Source organism: Aquarana catesbeiana, linkage group LG05 (genome assembly GCF_042186555.1).
Source record: "Aquarana catesbeiana isolate 2022-GZ linkage group LG05, ASM4218655v1, whole genome shotgun sequence".
Lineage (NCBI taxonomy): Eukaryota > Metazoa > Chordata > Amphibia > Anura > Ranidae > Aquarana > Aquarana catesbeiana.
The window spans coordinates 393,859,969-393,881,299 of record NC_133328.1 but is presented as its reverse complement, the minus strand read 5'-3'; the positions used below and the strand labels follow the sequence as shown (position 1 = coordinate 393,881,299).

Below are 21,331 nucleotides of genomic sequence, written 5' to 3'. Positions count from 1 at the left end.
TGTGTACCTTGGTATCCTAACTATTGCACAATGATTGTTTTTTTCTCTTATCTGCCTGTCAAATAAGATCTGTTTTATGAATCTCACATTGGTTGTGAACAGAAGGAAAGGAAACATTGTTACTATAAAGGTCAATGAGCACCTTAATTAAGCAAGTGTTTTTAAACAGCTTTGCTAATGGGACTGGATCAAAGCTCTATACCAATCGGATTCTACACTTGTATAATTGAACCTTCTGAATACATCCCTATATATTTATTTTTATGTGGATTTTTTATGTGGATTTTTTTACACATTTGGTGTCACTAATTTTTTATAATTTTACACTATTTTGATTGCTGGATTTTTTAGGAATTTTTACTCACTGCTGGGTTTATTTGAGTATTTATATTTATTCATATATATTCATTTTTATGCACATTGTGAAGCGCTTCAAATATCATTATTTATTCTTTGTTTTAAAGGACACATGCTGCTATTGCTGACTAGTGATGAGCTCAGGCATGTTCCGATCCTAGTCCTAACCCACCTGAGTGAGCCCACCAGGAAGCTGTACTGGACTGATCCTAAGTGGCCAAGGCATTCACCGCCCCATGGCCACACATATGCACGCCCATTGTATACATGCATATATATAATTATACACAAACCGTCTCTAGTACAAAAATTGCCTCTTAAAGTCCCAAAAGTTTAAAAACCATTTCAAATAAACAAGGACACACATAAAGCTCCCCAGCAGAACGAGATAAAAAATGTAGGGCAAAGTGCATGCTTATCTATCTGTATTCACGGTTAAGTAAGGTCACAGACCTTAAGAGGAAAAATGATCAGCAATCTTGTGGCTCAAAAACTAAAACACATGGGAAAAAAAATGACATTTTTTTGGTATTGAATTTGTACCTGCCTGTGCATGTATGTTTTGCGTGATATCCAGATACACTTAAGTATTATCCGCATTAGCAATTAGTAATCCATGGATATGTTCACAATGTATATTGGATAGATAAGATAAGATTTATTATCATTGTAGAAAACAAATTCACAATGAAATTTACATTTCTACTCCACACATTATTCATACATCAAAATTATCAACCATGCATTTACCACACAGGATTTAATTATACAAAAAAAAAAAAAAAACGTCTCCCAGATGGCAATAATTTAAAGAAATGACAACCAGGATGAGTCTGGTCTCACTATTTTTCCTGCTCTACAAAGGCAACGAGTCTCCTATATTTTTTTTCTAGAGGAACAAGTTCACATCCTACAATTTTCTGTGCTGTTCGAACAACTCTCTTTAGAGCATTTTTATCTGCCTGTGTACAACTAGGATACCAAACTATAATACAATACCTTGATGTACTCTCAATTGCAGAGTGATAGAATGTCTCTAGTACCTTCCTTCCCAAGCCATTCTTCCTAAGGAGTCACAAAAAATATAAACGCTGTTGCGATTTCTTAATAATGGCTTTAACGTTGATTGTCCACGATAAGTTTTCAGAAATGCATGTTCCCAAAAACTTAAAGGTAGAGACCCACTCCACGCACACGCCTTTAATAAAAAGCAGTGCTGGTTCAGGCCTGTTCCTTCTGAAATATACAATAGGTTCCTTTTGTTTTCCCTGCGTTTTAGGATCAGGTTATTCAGGGTACACCATTCCACTATCCTATCAACCTCTCTTCTGTATCCCTCCTCATCGTCTCCAGTGATACAAGTGATTACGGTAGTGTCATCGGCAAACTTAACTATACTATTGGTCTCATAGGGGGTGCAGTCATATGTGTACAGCGCATAGAGAAAGGGACTTGACACACAACCCTGCAGTGGTCCAGTACTTATTTCTCGCTTGGAAGAAATAAACTTATCCAATTTGACCACCTGCGAGTGATGGACCAAAAAATCCCTTATCCAAAAACAAATAAAGGCAAATCCAATTTTTCCTTTTTTTTTTTTTTTTTTTTTTTTTTTCAACCAACCATTCTGGAATGATGGTATTAAAGGCAGAGCTGTAATCCATAAACAACATCCTTATGTAGTTTCCCGAATGCTCCAGATGACTAAGTGCCCCATGCAGCGCTAAAGCTATCGATGTTCTGTCTCCACTCATCATATGCGTGGGAAAAAAATATTTAGCTCATATAATTACAGGAATGTTAGGATTAGCCTTTTGTACAGATTATTGCTAATAGGCTGTATAGAAACCACTCGGGTATTCATCTCAGATTGGGTCATAGAATCCAAGTGGAACTAGATAGCTCAGCAAGTCTGACAGAAGAAACTATTAATTTCCTAGACTGGCTCCTTTGTTTACATTGATATCCACTGATCATGTGCAGATGTATGGATCTTAGAATCATTCATAACATTGAAGTTGTAAAGCTTAATCACATGGGTGTAGGGGTGAAGCAATAATGATGGACTGCACCAGATGACTCCTGGTTTATAAACGTGAATAGTCTACTCCCACGTTCTCCACTGCTGCACCTAGGAGATTATTATAGCAACAAAGACAGAGTTCATATCAGTATATTCATAATATCTCCTGTACCATTCATGGAATGTGACCTTGTAATACTATACAGCATAGTGGATCACAATAGAAGCAATAAATTCCATATGTAAGATAAGTGGAACTGGGTGGCTCAGCAAGAATCATTTGCTTCACTCTTTGGTATAGATTGGTATCCACAAGTCATATGCAGATGTATTGAACTTGATAATTCTGATCACTTATAGCATTATAATAGTGATGCATATTTTCATAGGCGCAGAGATGAAACATGGGTAAGGAACAGAACCAAATAGTTCCTAATACCTAAACATAAATAGTCAACTCCAGTCAGGTCGATGCCACTACTGTACCAAAAATCCATGTATTTTGTAACGACAATAATGCAAAGTTCATATCATATCCATAACATCTACTGCACCTTTCATAGCATTGAATACTTAATAATGCATGTATGTTGTAGTGTTCCCACAGTAATTATTGCTGGCCTTCTGAAAATATTAGTTACCTGGCTGTTATGCTGAGTCATTGATTTCTGATCTTTCAGAACAAGTATGGAGATCAGAGGCTCTGACTTGGCTTGATGAATGGCTGTTCTGGGACATTTAAAGTAGCGTTAAAGGGTTTGTAAAGGCATTTTTTAAAAAGAATAACAAACATGTCATACTTACCTGCTCTGTGTAGTGGTTTTGCACAGAGCAGCCCTAATCCTCCTCTTCACGGGTCCCCCGCCGGTGCTCTTGGCTCCTCTTCTCTGAGTGTCCCCATAGCAAGCCGCTTGCTATGGAGGCATTTGTGTGTGCTTGCTCCCAGGCCCTGCTCTGTGTGTCCACACAAAACAAGGCTTGGCCCTGCTCCTGCCCCTTTCTCTCCTCACTGACTATGATTGAAAGCAGCAGGCGCTGTTGTAGAATTGCCCGAGGGGGGATGAGGGGCGGGGTTCAGTACTCATAACGTAGAATGCACTTAGAAACAGGCAACAAAGTACCACATGTACTTTGTCCCAAAAAAAAAAAAAAATGTAATGAGAGATCTTCAACGCATTGAGCACAAAAAAAGGAAGTTTTCTGAGTAAACTATTTGTTGAAATTCTCAATCCAGCACTTGCAGTTTACAACTTTCAATGATGCTGGCTCCTGCTGTCCCAGTGCTGTTTCTCTGAACTCCAGGTTTTCACTGGAAAGCATTAAGTGAGGACAGTGTGTTCTCCAGCCTCCAGTAGTCTGTTAGCTTGTTATAGGGGTGAAGGGAGGAGAACAGGGGGAGCACCGTCACAGGGTACAGAGCTGTGTCTTTCTATTGATGCACATAGTGTAGGAAGACAACTCTGGTACCTGCGTGCAAGGTTGGCTCTATAGGACACTGCAAGTGAAAGGAGCCACCCTGAAAAGGAAGCCTAGGCCAGTGGTCATGGCACCAATTTAACTGCGTGCTGACTGCCCGCCGTCGAATGACGGAGGTAGAATGGCATTCCTGCGCAAATCGCCAAAGCCGTACGGTGGGCACTTTAATGAATGTAGGGGGTGCCGGGCACCCGCGATTACTCCTGACAGAGCAGGAACGGGGATTTATGTGTGTAAACACACAAATCCACGTTCTGTCAGGGGAGAGGAGACAATTCGTGTGTTCCTAGTATGTAGGAACACCGATCGGTCTCCTCCCCAAGTCAGTCCCATCCCCTCAGAGTTAGAATACACACTAAGGGAATACATTTAACCCCCTTGATGTCCCCCTAGTTTTAACCCCTTCCCTGCCAGTGACATTTACACAGTAATCAGTGCATTTTTATAGCACTGATTGCTGTATAAATGTCAGTGGTCCCAAAAACGTGTCAATAATGTCCGATCTGTTCACCGCAATGTTGAATTCCCGATAAAAATCGCAGATCGCTGCCATTACTAGTAAAAACAAAATAAAGAATAAATAAAATGCCATAAATTTATCCCCCATTTTGAAGACGCTATAACTTTTGCGCAAACCAATCAATATACGCTTATTGTGATTTTTACTATACACTGAAGACTTTCCCACAGTGGCACCAATATTGTACAGTTATGCAAAATCCTCACATTTTGACTGCATTAAAGCAAGCAGTTTAAATATGGATGACCTAATACTGTAATTGCACTGACCTATACATTATTTATTGTTGCTATAGTACATATTTCTTTTCCAAGAGTACTTCTTCATTAAGCTAAGCAGAGAAGCATTTCCAGTGACTGTCCATGTTATTGCACATATTTCTGGCACTGTACTGTGTGTGGACTAACTAGGTTCTGCCCTCACTGCTGGAATCGCAAGTACTTCATAAGGACTCTAACTATGCAAGAGCAGCATTGTCACCGTAGGCTGCTTTCTTGATTTTGACTTCAAATACCTCCTCCTGTCCTCCTCCTTTTCATTACATAGGGAGGAGGGCTTTTGTACTTCACAATAGATAGCTAGGAAGGCAGGTAACATTGTTTTGAGATTTCAGTTCAGTGTACAGGTACTTACAAGGACATGAATTCCAGCAAGATCAACTGGTATTTCTCTGTACTTGAATAAAATGATATAGTTGATGTCCAAGGATTCCATATACTGTAGCAGGCATCACTAAATGGTGGACTGGGATCCAGATCCAGACTGAGTGACCGTCTCATCCAGAACGCCGTGCTCAAATCACTCAGGAGCTTGGTCTCTAGCTCTCCTTTGTATGTAGATCTTGCTGCTGTTTATTACCCCTAGCTGCTATGCTATCATCCTTGCAGAGCAGAGGATGGGAGAAGCAGCAGGTCTGGATAGAGCGCAGGAGCAGCAAGTGGGTGAATGGTTGCTAGGATGCTAGGTAGTCCTAACAATCAGCAGCTTGTTAACAAGAAAGTTTGGGCAGCTCCCATCCTCTGTACAGACCTGCCTTGTGTAGGATAGGACTGAAAATGCTGATGTGAGTGGGAAGGGATTTTCAATGGGGGGGGGGTGAGGATAGTGCTCTGAAAAGGGGGTGTATGGGGACGTGAGGATGGTGCTCGGAAGGGGTCTGAGGGCAGTGCTCTGAATCTGGGGTGAGGATAGTGCTCTGAACTGGGGGTGATTGGGGGAATGAGGATAGTGCTCTGAAATGGGGGTGAGGATAATGTGCTGAAGGGGGGTTAATGGGGGCAGGGGACACTAATGTGAAGGGGGAGTGCAGGGAATATTGATATGAAGGGCCAGTGTGGCATAAAGGGGGAAACTGTCATGTGAGGGGGGACTGAGGGCAATGTTGTAAGAAGGGGACTGTGATATAAATGTGTGTGGGAGGGGGCTTTGATGTGAAGGATCTGCATTATTGCACATGCAATTTGGACCCCTGCTGGAAGAGATTTGTACTGATGTACTGATTTGACCTATGTGAATCTTCATTTTATACCCCTGCCATATAGGGATTCTGTTATGATATTTTTTTTTTTTTACACTTGCTTGAGAAAAGAGCTATCCTCAATGGAAACTCAGTACAGCATCTGTGCCACATATTAGTTTTGACGCAAGTACGGTAAACTGAAACAGAGTTCACTGCCCCAGAACTAATTTGCAGTAAAGGCTGTACTTACTAGAGGAAATTAGGTTCACTTGAGCCAAGTATAAAGGGCTGTAACAGAGACTCTTTAACATTGCTTACCATTTGAAGTTCTAGTTATTTAGTGATGTCTTTATTATTTGTAGCATGTTGATCAAGACAAAGGACTGACACAAACCAAAAGAAAGATTGACACAGAAGTAGCAGGCCTGAAAACTATGCTGGAATCGCATAAACTTGATACAATTAAATATCTTGCAGGTAAGTGGTCTTGACAGGTATTGTTTCTTGACCATATGTTGCTTTATTGGTCAAAAACTTTTCCTAATCTTACATTACAGGACAAAGAATGAGTTTGCAGGTACATAGTTATGTTGCCGAGTTTAGGAGATTGGACACTGGCAAAATAATGCTGTTAGGACAGCCCAGTGTAATCATTTTCACACCCTAGTGTCCTAAGAGAAAGGACATCTTCTCTCTACTCTAAATAAAGTAAACTATATCCTTTTTATCAAGATTTAATTTCATCCTCCTATAAAATTTCTGCAACTGCATGCTGAGCAAGAAGGTGCTCATTTTTTAGATTGGCTACTGCAATGGAGGCTGTACCCGAACCCTGCTGGGACAAATTAAGGCCAGCCTGTAATGTGTCCTTGGCGAACTGAGCTCTGTGTTATAGTGATTTGAAAAAATATTCATACCCCTTGACATTTTGCACATTTTGTCATGTTACAACCAAAAACGTAAATGTATTTTATTGGGATTTTATGTGATAGACCAACACAAAGTGGCACATAATTGTGAAGTGGAAAGAAAATGATAAATGGTTTCCAAATTTTTTTACAAATATGTGAAAAGTGTGACGTGCATTTGTATTCAGCCCCCCTGAGTCAATACAGGGGAACCTTGGATTACGAGCATAATCCATTCCAGGAGAATGCTTGTAATCCAAAGCACTCGCATATCAAAGCGAGTTTCCCCATAGAAGTCAATGGAAATCAAGATAATTTGTTCTGCATTGACTTCTATTGCATGCACTACTGCATGTGGTCAGAGGTGGGGGGCGCCGGAGAGCCTCGGAAATACTCGGGGACAGCTTGGCTGAACTCAGAAAGGCTCGGGAACTGAGTATTTACGAGTGATTCCGAGTATTTCCAAATGGCTCCGAACCGTTCCGAGTGTCACCGGCGCCACGCACCTCTGGCCAAATGCGGTACTGCACACCACATTGGCTTGAATCCTGCTCATTTTGCGAGACAACGCTCGCAAACTGAGTCAGGATTTTTAAAATAAAGTTGCTCGTCTTTCAAAATGCTCATTAACCGCATTAATTGTAAACCAAGGTTCCACTGTACTTTGTAGGACCACCTTTTCCTGCAGTTACAGCTGAAAGTTTTTTTGAGTATGTCTGTATCAGCTTTGCACATCTAGAGTGACATTTTTGCCCATTCTTCTTTGCAAAATAGCTCAAGCTCTGTCAGATAGAATGGAGAGCGTCTGTGAACAGCAATTTTCAAATCTTGTCACAGATTCTCAATTGGATTTAGGTCTGGGCCTTGATTGGGCCATTCTAACTCATGGAATATATGCTTTAATCTAAAACATTCCATTGTAGCTCTGGCTGTATGTTTAGTCTTTTTAGTCACAAGTCTTTTGCAGACTCTAATGCCCTGTACACAACGGTCGGACATTGATCGGACATTCCGACAACAAAATCCATGGATTTTTACCGACGGATGTTGGCTCAAACTTGTCTTGCATACACACAGTCACACAAAGTTGTCGGAAAATCCGATCGTTCTGAACGCGGTGACGTAAAACACGTACGTCGGGACTATAAACGGGGCAGTAGCAAATAGCTTTCGTCTCTTAATTTATTCTGCGTATGCGTGGCACTTTGTGCGTCGGATTTGTGTACACACGATCGGAATTTCCGACAACAGATTTTGTTGTCGGAAAATTTTATAGCAAGCTCTCAAACTTTGTGTGTCGGAAATTCCGATGGAAAATGTGTGATGGAGCCCACATAAGGAAAATCCGACCGTGTGTACAGGGCATAACAGGTTTTCTTCTAAGATTGCCCTGAATTTGGCTCAATCCATCTTCCCATCAACTCTGACCAGCTTCCCCACCCCTGCCGAAGAAAAGCATCCCCACAAATGATGCTGCCACCACCATGTTTCACGGTGGGGATGGTGTGTTCAGGGTCATGTGCAATGTTAGTTTTCCACCACACATAGCGTTTTTCTTTTAGGCCAAAAAGTTAAATTTTGGTCTGCACTGACCAGACCACCTTCTTCCACATGTTTGCTGTGTCCCTCACATGGCTTCTAGCAAACTGCAAATGGAACTTCTTATGGCTTTCTTTCAACAATGGCTTTCTTCTTGCCACTCTTCCTTAAAGGTCAAATTTGTTGAGTACACGACTAATAGTTGTATTGTGTAGGAATTCTCCTATTTGAGCTGTGGATCTCTGCAGTTCCTCCAGAGTTACCATGGGCCTCTTGGCTGCTTCTCTGAATAATGCTCTCCTTGCCCAGCCTGTCAGTTTAGGCGGACTGCCATGTTTTGGTAGGTTTGCAGTTGTGCCCATACTCTTTCCATTTTTGGATGATGGATTGAACAGTGGATTGAACAGTGCTCCATGAAATGTTCAAAGCTCAGGGCTTCACAGAACAGCTGTATTTATACTGAGATTAAATTACACACAGGTGTATTTACTAATTAGGTGACTCCTGAAGGCAATTGGTTCCACTAGATTTTAGTTGGAGGTATCAGAGAAAAGGGGGCTGAATACAAATGCACACCCCACTTTTCACATAATTTTTTTTTTTTTTTTTTAAACTTTGAAAACCATTTATCATTTTTCTTCCACTTCACAATTATGTGCCACTTTGTGTTGGTCTATCGCATAAAATCCCAGTAAAATAAATTTTATGTTTTTGGTTGTAACATGACAAAATGTGGAAAATTTCAAGGGGTTGGACTACTTTTTCAAGGCACTATAGGCATTGGCCTATACAGCTTGTATGTAATGAACAGAGTTAGCCACAGAGCACTCTATAGGTTTAGGTAGTTGTGCATTTGTTTGGTAGAACCCCTAAATCCTGTGTCCTTAAAGACTCCTTAGGAAGTTTTCCCACAGGGAGGGTGACGACTATCAGGATAGAGCATGTCTCCTAGATCTTGCCTCCTGTCCTTTAGCATTTTTCTGTGGTACTTCAGGTCAGTTTCTGGACTGCATTTGCTGTGAGTCTGATCTTTTTACTTTGTTTTCTGAAGCATCTCATCACTTGAAGTACCTGGGTATCTGTGCAAAAATGCCTTGAGTTTAAGGAACGCTTCACTAAGGTAACTGGGAGGGAAGAGAACCCTTTTGCCTCTTAAAAAGGCAAAATATCCATCTGCGAAACCTTCTATTCCTGAAGCTAAAGAGATGCTTTCCTTTCTCTTAGGCCTCCAGGTCCAAGCAGAACCTTGAATCTAGTTCTATCATAAGCCGTGGACCTCCAAGTCCACAAGCAAGTCCTCAAAATGAAAGGGCACCCCAACTTGTTAGTCATCTGCAGCTGCTGATGAGTGTTTTCTGGCAGTGGTGGGTGCCACTGTTAGAATACAATATCCCAGCAAGTTGGGGGCTCAATCTATCTTGTTTGTGTAGATGGAAGAATCTACCATTGCATTTTTTTATTTTTATTTTTTTTTTATTTTTTTTAACAGTAAAAACTTTATTAAAAGTTTCCGAAATCCAGTATTGGTTATCAAAAAGTGTTACCATATTTATAGTTAGTATGGTTGAAAAAAGTCCATCTAGTTCAAGTATCGTACAGTAATACAACATAGGTAGAATATACAATTCAATTGATAGCTAAGCACCAACCATTATAAGAGGGTGGGTTGAAAGTTTCCATTTTTAAGGGGAATTTCTCTTCTGGCATAGTAAGACATGTAGAACAAAATAGTTTAGCATGTTAGGAGAGAGAGAGAGAGTTGTAGATACCTAGTAACAGAACTACAGTATCTCACAAATGTGAGTACACCCCTGACATTTTTGTAAATATTTTATTATCAATTCATGCGACAACACTGAAAAAATAACGCTTTGCTACACCCCTAAGTGAAATTGTCCAAATTGGGCCCAAAGTGTTAATATTTTGTGTGGCCACCATTATTTTCCAGCACTGCCTTAACCCTCTTGGGCATGGAGTTCACCAGAGCTTCACAGGTTGCCAATGGAGTCCTCTTTCACTCCTCCATGATGACGTCATGGGGCTGTTGGATGTTAGAGACCTTGCGTTCCTTCACCTTCTGTTTGAGGATGCCCCACAATGTTTAATAGGGTTTAGGTCTGGAGACATGCTTGGCCAGTCCATCACCTTTTTTTTTAATTGGAAAACCAACTTTATTGAGAAAATATATGCTTGGTACATAAAAAAATAATGTAAGCCAACATGGCCAGAACAGTTATACATACATGAGCACATTGAGTTATCTGCATGTTTATAGGGTGAAATATCCACCGGGCATGAAGCCAGTACACAATAAGGAAGAAGAGGGGAAAAGGGGGAGAGGAGAGAAGAAGATGAGAGGTGAGCATATCAACATTTCAAGTACATGTTTCACCATCTTCCAACCATCTGTTCCAGACTTGCTCGTATTTAGGCGGGCATCCTCTATGAACATAAATCAGCTTCTTATAGGGGACAGTGTCATTAATTTATTTTTTCCAATAATGGATTGTAGGGGGTAGGGCCTGCATCCAATTACGCGCTATCGTTTTTCTCGCTAAGAATAGCATTTCATGTAGAAAGGTATGGAGGGGTTTGTCAGCGTCTAAGTTAGGTAGCAGACCGAGTAAACACATCTTTGGGTCAAGGGTAGCAGGAGAGCCCATCTGATCGTACAGGAAGCGTATCACTTGTATCCAGTAAGCTTGGATATTTGGGCAGGACCATATAAGGTGATAGAAAGAGCCTGGGGTGTGGTCGCATAGACGGCATCCTGGATTATACATGGGTTTGAAACGCGCTATCCTCTGAGGAGTCAGATATGTCCTATGTATAATATACAACTGTGTTAGGTGGTCCGACAGTTTAGGGGAAACTTTTTTCACATCTTCCAAAATCTCATCCCAATCCTCATCCTCAATCATTCCAACGTCCACCTCCCATCTAGTCTTAGCATTATAGGCCAAGGTTATAGAGTTGGGAAGACGGATGGCGGAATAAAGAGTGGAGATTAGTTTGGCTGGCTCAGTACCTATGACCGTGTCAACTATGGAGGGGACTGTCAGGGATGGGTTGGAGCCAGCAAACTGAGTTTGTATAGCATGGTGGAGTTGTAAGTACCTGAAAAGGATGTGATTGGGAAGTAAGAATTCGTCTTTTAAGGTTTGGAATGTTTTAAGTCCCGTAGTGGTCATGATCTGATGCATATACAAGATCCCGTTACGTATCCAAACCGTGGGGTCTAGGATAGACAACAGCTCAGGCAGGCGTGTGTTGACCCATAGGGGGGTGTGGGAATGAATCTGAAGTCCCGAGTTTTTGTAGTGCCAACCGCCACACCCTCCGGTGATGTGCCAACATGCCTGCTTTGTGTTGGGGGGGTATGTCCTGTCAATGGGGCCCTTAGGACTGACTGAAGTGGGGTATGGGCTGGGTTATCAGGGTGTTCACAGAGTAGTAACTGGTATCTTGGTAGCTCGTTCTTGTCAAAATGATAGAAGTGGGACAGTTGGGAGGCAAGATAATAATCCTGAAAATCTGGAAGAGCAACTCCTCCCAATGTCACTGGGTTCTTAAGTATTCTCCAAGATAATTTGTGTCTGCTGTGTCCCCATATAAACGAATTTAGAATAGATTCAATTGTTTTGGACAAGGGGCGTGGCCTGACGCATGGAGGAGTAAGTCGCTCTCCTTAGGAGCTCCCGCACACGCCGGCACAAACGAGGCTCTCAGCGCTTCCCAGCACCGCCATCCAGGTCTGTTATGGGGAGGAGGGGTGGGGGAGACAGGCACCGAACCCCCGATCCACATCCTGAAGGGGACATAGATCGGTTCTTTACACACTTGGGCCATAACCGCTCTGGCCCCCCCTCATCCAAGATGGCGCCCGCCCGGACCCCAGGCTCGCATGCTGCCTCACAGGGAGCTGCTTCACAGCGCTCCACACCACACATGAAAACCAGGCAAAGGGCCCGATCTCCCCCTGATTCTGAAGCTGGATCCACCCGTTCAGCCTGCCATTCCCCTGAATCCCACAGATCTTACACAGGATGGGACATGGAAGCATATATCAAAGCACTCCCCACCAGACATGATTTTGAGGCCTATGTGCAACGCTTAGAGCGCTCATATAAACAAGAGATGTCTGAGCTCTGCAGAGATATCACTAACAGAATTGAGGAGGTAGAACACACCATGGAGGAAACTGCATCCACTTTACAAACGCATGACACTATTCTACATGAGCATACTCTTCAGATACAGCAATTGATGTATCATCAGGATGACCAGGAGAATAGGGCCAGACGCAACAACATACGCATACGCGGTCTGCCTGAATCGGTTGAAACCAAGGACCTTGCACCGGCTGTCACAGCCATCTTTAATGACCTACTTCAGAAAGATAAAGATGATCCGCTGGAACTAGACCGGGTCCACAGAGCCCTAGGCCCTAAAAATCCAAATCTGGAACACCCCAGAGACGTGATCTGCAGAGTACACTTCTTATGCAGTTAAAGACGCCATCATGCATGCCGCACGTGCTCAAGCTGCCATCTACTTCAACGAAACCCCAGTGTCTCTCCTCCCTGATATATCTAAACTGACCCTGGACATGCGATGAGCTCTGAAGCCTCTCACCGGGGCCCTTCAAGCCAAGCAGATTAAGTATCGCTGGGGTTTCCCCTTCAACCTGTTTGCATCCCATGAAGGAAAATCTGCGACTTTCCGCACGTTAGGTGATCTACCTAAGTTTCTTGGAACTTTTGAACTGCCACAGATTTCCATCCCAGATTGGCCCCTCCATGCCGCCACTCCGGGTTTTAAAGCCGCGCCAGGTTGGCAGAAACGTTCGAAGAAGAACAAATGACCCAAGTCGGACTTCTCTTCGACCGAAGGTTGAACTCTCTCCTCAATTCTCCTTTTTTTTTTTTTTTTCCCATCTCTCCCACAGGTTCCTAATCGGTGGCGGCGTCCCCGGTTACAATATCATTGGAACATATGAATAACTAACACAATATGTTTTACTTCCTTACTGTAGGATTTATATTACAGATTATGTTCCCTGATATCTTTGACGTGCGGTGTCCCGTCACAAGGACACTGCGCTTCAAACTCCATGTAATGTCCCATCCTCTCCCATCCCTCTCCCCTTCCCCCCCTCCCTTCCTTTCCCCCCCTTGTTGCTGGAGAAAAGGCCCTGTATGCAATACATTTAATCTGAAACCTTTTGGGGATATTCTCTCCTAGGAGGTCAACAGTACAATCTTTAGCTTACTTAGACATACAGGGCCCTGAAATGTTATGTTCATTGTTACCAGTTTATGTTAATATACAGAGCCATCATGTTTCTTTTGTTATCTCACACTCTATAGCCCGGCGTGTGCGGGCTCCCCCCTGCGTTGACCACTGTTACCCCATTTAGGTCATTCAGCGCCCTAGGGGTGTTAGCTGATACGTTGCTGACAACACCATTAGTGAAGCCGTATTGGCCCTTTTTTCTTTTTTTCCTTTTTTCTCTTCTCTTTTCCTTTTTCCCTTTCTATTCTCTCAACTTCAACTATTTCCTTCTACTCACCACTAGATGTCCCCCTTCTCCTCCCCCAAACCCCTACTCTCTATCTATGAAGACAGCGAGCCTCCCTTTTATCTGTTTTTTTTGTCAATTAGAACAATTTTCTTATGGCATCAGAAACCGCCTTGAAAATTTCCTCATTAAATTGCAGGGGTCTTAATATTCCTGAGAAGAGACGACAAATTCTTTTTCACTTCCACAAAATGCGGACTCAAATCTTACTTTTACAGGAAACCCATTTTAGGTCAGACAAAATCCCGCAATTCCCCTATAAAAGATATCCTACTTGGTTTCATAGCTCCAATCCCTCAGCAAAATCTAAAGGGGTTTCTATAGTCTTTCACGCATCCTTTACTCCAGATGTGCTTGACTCGTATATCGACCCGCTAGGCAGATATATTTTTCTCAAATTGTCATACAAAAATGTTATATACACTGTTATTAACGTGTATTCTCCTAACCAGAACCAGCAACAATTCCTCACCTCCGTTATCGCCCGTCTGAAAAGATTTGGTACAGTCAACATGATTCTGGGAGGGGACCTGAATGCCACCTTGATACCTCGTCTTGACTCCTCAACCGGTAAGTCCTCGATCTCTCCAACCTCTCTGACCAAAATCAGAACCCTCCTATCTGACTTATCTCTGGTGGACATATGGCGTATGCTACACCCTTCCACCAAAGATTACACCTTCTACTCACCCATACACGCCACTTACGGGAGACTGGACTATCTCTTTATCTCACAATCCCTATTAGACTTCTCGCCGTCCGCGTCTATAGGTATCTCTCTGTGGTCTGACCACGCCCCTATCCACATTAGCTTGGGATGTACACCTTCACGCAACCGAAACTCTTCCTGGAGATTGAATGACAATCTCTTAAACGACCTGGTATGCTCTCAAGATATAACACAGAATATTAAACACTTTGTGACAGACCACACTCACGATCCCACTAATCCTTTCACGAAATGGGAAGCCCTTAAATGTGTGCTCAGGGGTAAATTTATGCAACACGGTTCCAGACTTAAACACGCGCGTATAGCAGACACGAATCGTCTTCTCACTACCATCGCCACTCTAGAAGAATCGCACAAACAAAATCCCATTGACTCGACACTCCTTGACCTCACCAACGCTAGGAGGGACCTCCTACGCATTTACGCGGAGAAATCTCTCATAGCTAGGGACAAAGGCAGATTCACTTATTATTCTCAAGCTAATAGGTGCGGTAGACATCTCGCATCCACCCTGCAACCCCGCCAAAATAGAACGCCCATTCCATTCATAAACTCTCCCACTAAAGGTAAAATCAGGCAGAATTCCGCCATTGCCGAAGAATTCCGCCAGTACTACTCAACACTGTATAACCTTACCCCCCAGATCCCGCTATCCTCATCCTCACCGCCTGACTTAGCCTCCTATATTCAAGAGACAGCTCTCCCAACTCTCCCCACATCAGATTCACAAGACCTAGAGGAATCCTTATCCGATACGAAATTCCTCTCTGTCATTAAAAACCTCAAGAACGGTAAGAGCCCTGGACCCGATGGGTTCTCTTCTCGTTTCTATAAACTCTTCGCAACACAACTTTCCCCTTTATTAGCGAAAGCTTTTAACGCTCTAGAGGGTAATATTGCCCTCTCCACATCTAGCCTCCAAGCCCAAATAGTGGTCATCCCTAAGACTGGAAAGGACTCGTCCATATGCTCCAACTATAGACCGATTTCTCTCCTAAATATTGATTTAAAGTTATATGCCAAAATACTTGCTAACCGTCTCTCCCCCTGTTACCGAATTTAATACATAAAGATCAGGTTGGTTTTGTCCCAGGCCGAGAAACCAGGGACAACACCACCAAGACCATACACTTAATTACTTTTGCCCAGCGCCACCGCATACCAACCTGCCTTCTCTCTTGCTACGCGGAGAAGGCCTTTGATAGGGTCAGCTGGTCTTTTCTCCAATCCACCCTCTCCCAAATAGGCCTTGGCCCGAAAATGTTAACACGCATTATGGCACTCTACTCTAGACCCTCTGCCACTGTCCTAGTGAATGGCACCCAATCACAAAACTTTACGATCACCAACGGCACCAGGCAAGGTTGCCCCCTTTCCCCTCTCCTGTTTGCCCTAGTCATAGAACACCTCGCCCAAGCCATTAGATCAAATCCCAACATACAAGGCATCCAGACCCCTTCATCTCACTGTAAACTCTCTCTTTACGCTGATGACCTACTCCTGTACGTAACCAAACCCCACATATCCATACCCTCTATACTAGCAGAGATAGACAGATTCGGTCGCTTTAGTAACTATAAATTAAACATCTCCAAAACTGAGGCCCTAAACATATCTTTACCACAACCCACACTCTCAACCCTCCAATCAAATTTTTCATTTCAATGGAAACAGAACTCCATTTCCTATCTAGGTACGGCCATCCCGAAAATTTTTTCGAATATTTACGCCCTGAACTTTAGCCCTCTCCTTCTAAAACTCAGACATTTAATGGAAGAACGAATGGAGTTAGCGGTATCCTGGATGGGCCGTATTAATACACTAAAAATGGATATCCTCCCCAAACTCCTATACTTGTTTCAGGCCCTCCCCATAGTCCTTCCCCCTGCCTTTTTCCGCTCCCTAAGATCAATCGCTATCCGTTTCGTCTGGAAGGGCAGACACCCGAGGCTGAAACATAAACTTGAGCTCCCCCATTACAAAAGGTGGGTTGGGTTTACCTGACTTTGAGCTATATCATACATCTACAGTAATCTCCCGCATCCTTGAATGGTTTCCTCGACCCATGACCAAGGCTACCACATTCGTGGAGCAAGACCTATCCACATATGATCTCAGAGCTCTTCTCTGGGGATACGACCATTCATTTAAATCGATAGTGGCATTGTCCCCCCTTACAAGAGACGCTTTGACGATCTGGTATCGTAGAAAACTTACCTATGCTCTATCCTCGGAACCCAGCCCACTCACCCCTTTGTTTGATAACCCTAAACTTCTGGAGGGCCACTCCATAAAATCCATAGACAACTATTTTAGAGAGCTTTGGCCCACCGCACCACAATTTGTTGACCCCACCTTAGGTACATTTGCTTCTGCTCTTCCAGACACAACCTCCAGAGTGACCTGGCTCACCCGTAGACATTTGAGCGAATACTGCAAACAATTACACGACTCTAGCCTAATTCACAGACCTTTAACAGGATTTGAACAACTCTGCATCCTACCGGAGACCCCACGACACCCTTTATCAAACAAATCTTAGAACACACTCACGGTGTCCTTCCTATATACACAACAAAATGGTCAGCAGAGGTTGGAATTGATATATCTGAGGCGGACTGGAGTAAGGCCTTTCTTTTCACAAGCAAGACCTCGATCTCGAGCTATATGCAGGAGAAGAACTATAAAGTCCTATCAAGGTGGTACCGAGTCCCCACAACACTTAGGATGATGTTCCCTGCCAATTCGGACACGTGCTGGAGATGCAACTCCAAGAAAGGTACTTATTTGCACATCTGGTGGGAATACGATAGGCTTTTACCATTTTGGACGCAGATTTTTCACATTTATTCAGAGATTTATGATAAACCCCTGATGCCTTCTCCCACCATTGCCCTCCTATCTATTTTTCCCGGAGGCGTAAAATCACAGAAAAACAGTCTTTTGAAGTTTTTCATGAGTGCAGGGAGACAGCTTATTCCCAGACACTGGAAATCTACCACTTCCCCCTCTATACTGGAATGGGTCAATGAAATAAATAATATAATGCTAATGGAGGAAATGCAGGCCAATGTCCTGGATAAGCAAGCTAAATTTTCATATATCTGGAGTGTCTGGAGGCATTACTCCACTTCAGACAAACTTAAACAGAGAATGAAGAATACGAACCCCCCCTAATGGTCACACACTGTATACCAGTAAAACGTGGGCTGTACCCCATGGTTTGTTTTACAGAGCGAGGTTCGCTGTCTCCCCCACCCCCCTCTTGTTCTCCTACTGAACATATCTGTTCTTTCCTCTTTCTCTTTTCCCTTCTTACTTCTATCCTCTTTTTCCAGATTTTTCAAGACCTATACAAATGCAATCTATTCCAATAACCGCCCCTCCCTCAGTGGAGGATTATTTTTTTCTTTCACTCCTTACACTTTACATGTTTGTGCACTTTATGGCAGATGTTACGTTTGCACATTTTCTCCTTAGTTACCCTTCACAGTGCCCTGAGTCCAAGGAAGCAGAAGATCCCCATAGGGGCTTCCTAGACCAGGGTACTCAACGCCTTACAGACTAATATCTCATACACATGACCCACAGAGAATGAAACAATGTAAAGGATCAATGTCTGGTCAATTGATTGCACTAGTCTGAATTTTATACATTTTTGCACTTGGGTAAACCAAGAGATTTGATGTCAGGTCTCTAATTTTGTTGTTATTTCTTCTTGTGTTATAAACCTGTCTAAAATTAATAAAAACTAATTGTTTTGAAAAATTTTTGTGATACATACAGGGGAGCATGCCACACCATATAGAGTATTATTTGGGAGAAGTATCATTTTGACTAGACTGATGCGTCCCATAACACCCAGGGGTAGTCGAGCCCAATTTTGTGTCTTAGTCTTGATCAGGGTGTACAGGGGTTTAATATTCAAGAGTGTGTACTCTGTAAGCGATCTAGTAACTTGCACTCAGAGGTACTTAATTACAGAGACCCTGGGGAGAGTCAGAGGGGGGATGTGAGTGAAGGAGGGAAATGGTCCATTGGAAGGATCTGGGATTTAGACCAATTTATGCTTAGGCCCGAGTGGCTACCAATAAGCTCTAAGGAGTGGAGAGCTGCAATGAGAGAGGGACTCGAGTCTGCCAAGTAGAGGAGCATATCATCTGCGTATATCCCAATCTTTTCTTCCAGATTCCCTATCTTGAGGCCTCGAATATTGGTGTCCGCACGAACCATGATGGCCAACGGCTCCACAGCCAATGCGTACAGCATGGGGGAAAGGGGGCAGCCTTGTCGGGTCCCTCTCTCCAGCGGAAATTGATCGGAGAGCCAGCCGTTTACAAACACCTTGGCCTTCGGGGATTGATACAGGAGCTGAACCCAACGAATAAAGTTGGGGCCAAGTCCAAATCTCGAGAGGCACTCCCATAGATAGTTCCACTCCACGGAATCGAAGGCCTTGGCGGCATCTAGAGCCACCGCGACCCTCGAGCCGACTTCATCATGGGACCCCTGAATGGTCATAAATAGACGGCGAATATTCATAGCAGTGTTCTTCCCTGGCATAAAGCCTGTCTGATCAGGGTGGATTAGGGAAAGAATGACCTGGTTAAGGCGGAAGGCTAGAATCTTGGCAAGTATTTTAATGTCGACTTGTAGTAAGGAAATGGGTCTATATGACTCTGGGTATTTGGGGTCCTTACCAGGCTTAGGGATTACTACAATTTGGGCTTCTCTCAGAGGGGGGTAGGATCCCCATATCAAATATGGATTTGTATAGGTCATGAAGTTTAGGGGTTAAAATTTCGGAGTAGGTGGCATAAAATTCAAGTGGTAAGCCGTCTGATCCTGGGGCCTTAGATGTAGCCAAACAGGAGATAGCCTCAGAGATATCTTCCTTAGAAATGGAAGCTTCTAAGAGTTCACGTTGGGCATCAGTCAATCTAGGGAATTTAATTCTCGCTAAGTAATCTTTGGTATCTTGGGGAGTATGAGTGACCCGGGAGGTGTAGAGTGCGCAATAGAATTTCGCAAATTCCTCCGCTACTTGTTTCGGATCAGTGATGACGTTCCCCTGGGGGTCAGTCAGCGACACCACTACCAATCTAAGTGAGCAAGATATGCAAGAAGTTTGCCCGATCTTTCTCCATACTCAAATATCCTTTGCCTACAGAAAAAGATACACTCATTGGACAATGAGTTTTTGATGATCGCTTAAGTCTGTTAATACGTGTGGAGAGCAGGGAGCGGGCGTGGAGCTTAAATGTCTCCCACACTATATCATATGTGGCTGACTCCCTGTTAGCTGTAAAATAGTATTGCAATTCCATGGGGATGTCATCCTGGTCCTGCAGGGCAGTCAGCCAAAACTGGTTTAACCGCCAAAGAGGAGCAGGGGAGGCCTTCAGGAGCTGAATCGTAACCCAGTAGGGGGCGTGATCTGAGAGTATTCTTGGAGCAAAGCCCGTGTCTCCCAGTTTAGGTGTCAGGGTCTTTGAGATTATAATGAAATTGATTCATTAAATTGTGTTGTGGCTGGCTGAGAAACATGAAAAGACTTTAGAATGTGGGTGCTTGTGGCGCCAAGTGTCTACAAGAGCAAAGTCAGTCAGTATTCAGTGTAGTCTGGTATGGGCCAGTCGGTCTAGGGGGAGGTCTGGTGCGCCCATTCGGTCTAGCGTGGGAATGAGGGTCATATTAAAGTCCCCCATCCACACCGCCGGTACAGAGGTGTGTTGTGCCATAAAGGCAAGACCCTCCTGAATTACAAGTGAGTTGTATGGGGGGGGGGACATAGCAGGCTAGTATCAGGATAGGGGATCCATTAATAGCTGCGTGGATAAACACATATCTGCCCTGCCAGTCCGTCTGGAGCAGCACTAGGTCAAACGGAACCCTTTTAGCGGTCAGGACCGATACACCTCTGGAGTAAGAGGTGTGGGTGGCGTGGTATGCCCAACCAATCCAAGGATTTTTGAGAGAGGATTGTAAGTGGCCCGTGAAACACTCAGCTGTCAGGCCTCGTTCACATGGATGCAAAAGAAAGGTCTGTTTGTGTGAAAAGTGATGCATGACCGTGCAATTGTCATTCAAAGTGCGACCGCACTAAAAGCTGAAAATTGACCTGGGCAGGAAGGGGGTGAAAGTGCCCAGTAGGAAAGTGGTTAAGCGAGATTCTAATGAGCTCTGCTGGAGGGATAGGAGTTGCTGGAGGGATAGGGTAGGAGGGGAAATTGGACCCTAAAATTAGAACCAATTAGGTAGGCCAAATTCTTCCTTTAATAAATGAATGGAGCATAATTCTCTCATTAGGAAAATATGACTAAGAGTGTGGATACCTGCTCTTCTCCAAATCAAAGGGTCAGGGACACTGGTAAAATAAGGGAGAGTGAGATTTTCCCAAAGGAGGGTATTGGGAGATGAGGTCAAAGAGTCAGTTGTCGTCATGGGTTGGGTACATTCCTCTGCGGAACAAGGGCCCCTACGTACTAAGGATGGAAACAGTTGTGAGGATCCAACTATGAATATCCCCAAGTCTAGGACAGGGTTCCTGTCAGGGAGGGTAAGCCACTCGTGTACAGAAAAAAAAAAACTGCGGACGTGTTCTGATCATTGTACCAGCCCACTGCCAGCACCATGTGATTGCTGTGACCAGTAACCGCAGATCACATGACATTCGTAAACAATGGATGGCTTCCTTTCATGCCATCCATTGTGTACAGTTTTGTTTTTGATAGCTGT

General features: G+C 43.5%; 1 protein-coding gene across 4 annotated transcripts in view; it reads left to right on the top strand.

Annotated features, from left to right (window-relative positions):
- The window catches only part of MCUR1 (mitochondrial calcium uniporter regulator 1), an 81,943-nt gene that overhangs the window by 50,149 nt on the left and 10,463 nt on the right, over nucleotides 1–21,331 (top strand). For 3 of the 4 annotated variants that reach the window (XM_073631090.1, XM_073631089.1, XM_073631086.1), the window contains one exon: nucleotides 6,198–6,312. In XM_073631090.1, the coding sequence (XP_073487191.1) occupies nucleotides 6,198–6,312 (115 nt within the window). Of the gene's footprint in view, nucleotides 1–6,197; nucleotides 6,313–10,557; nucleotides 10,670–21,331 lie in introns of those variants that run through there. The other variant, XM_073631087.1, reaches the window with a different exon arrangement.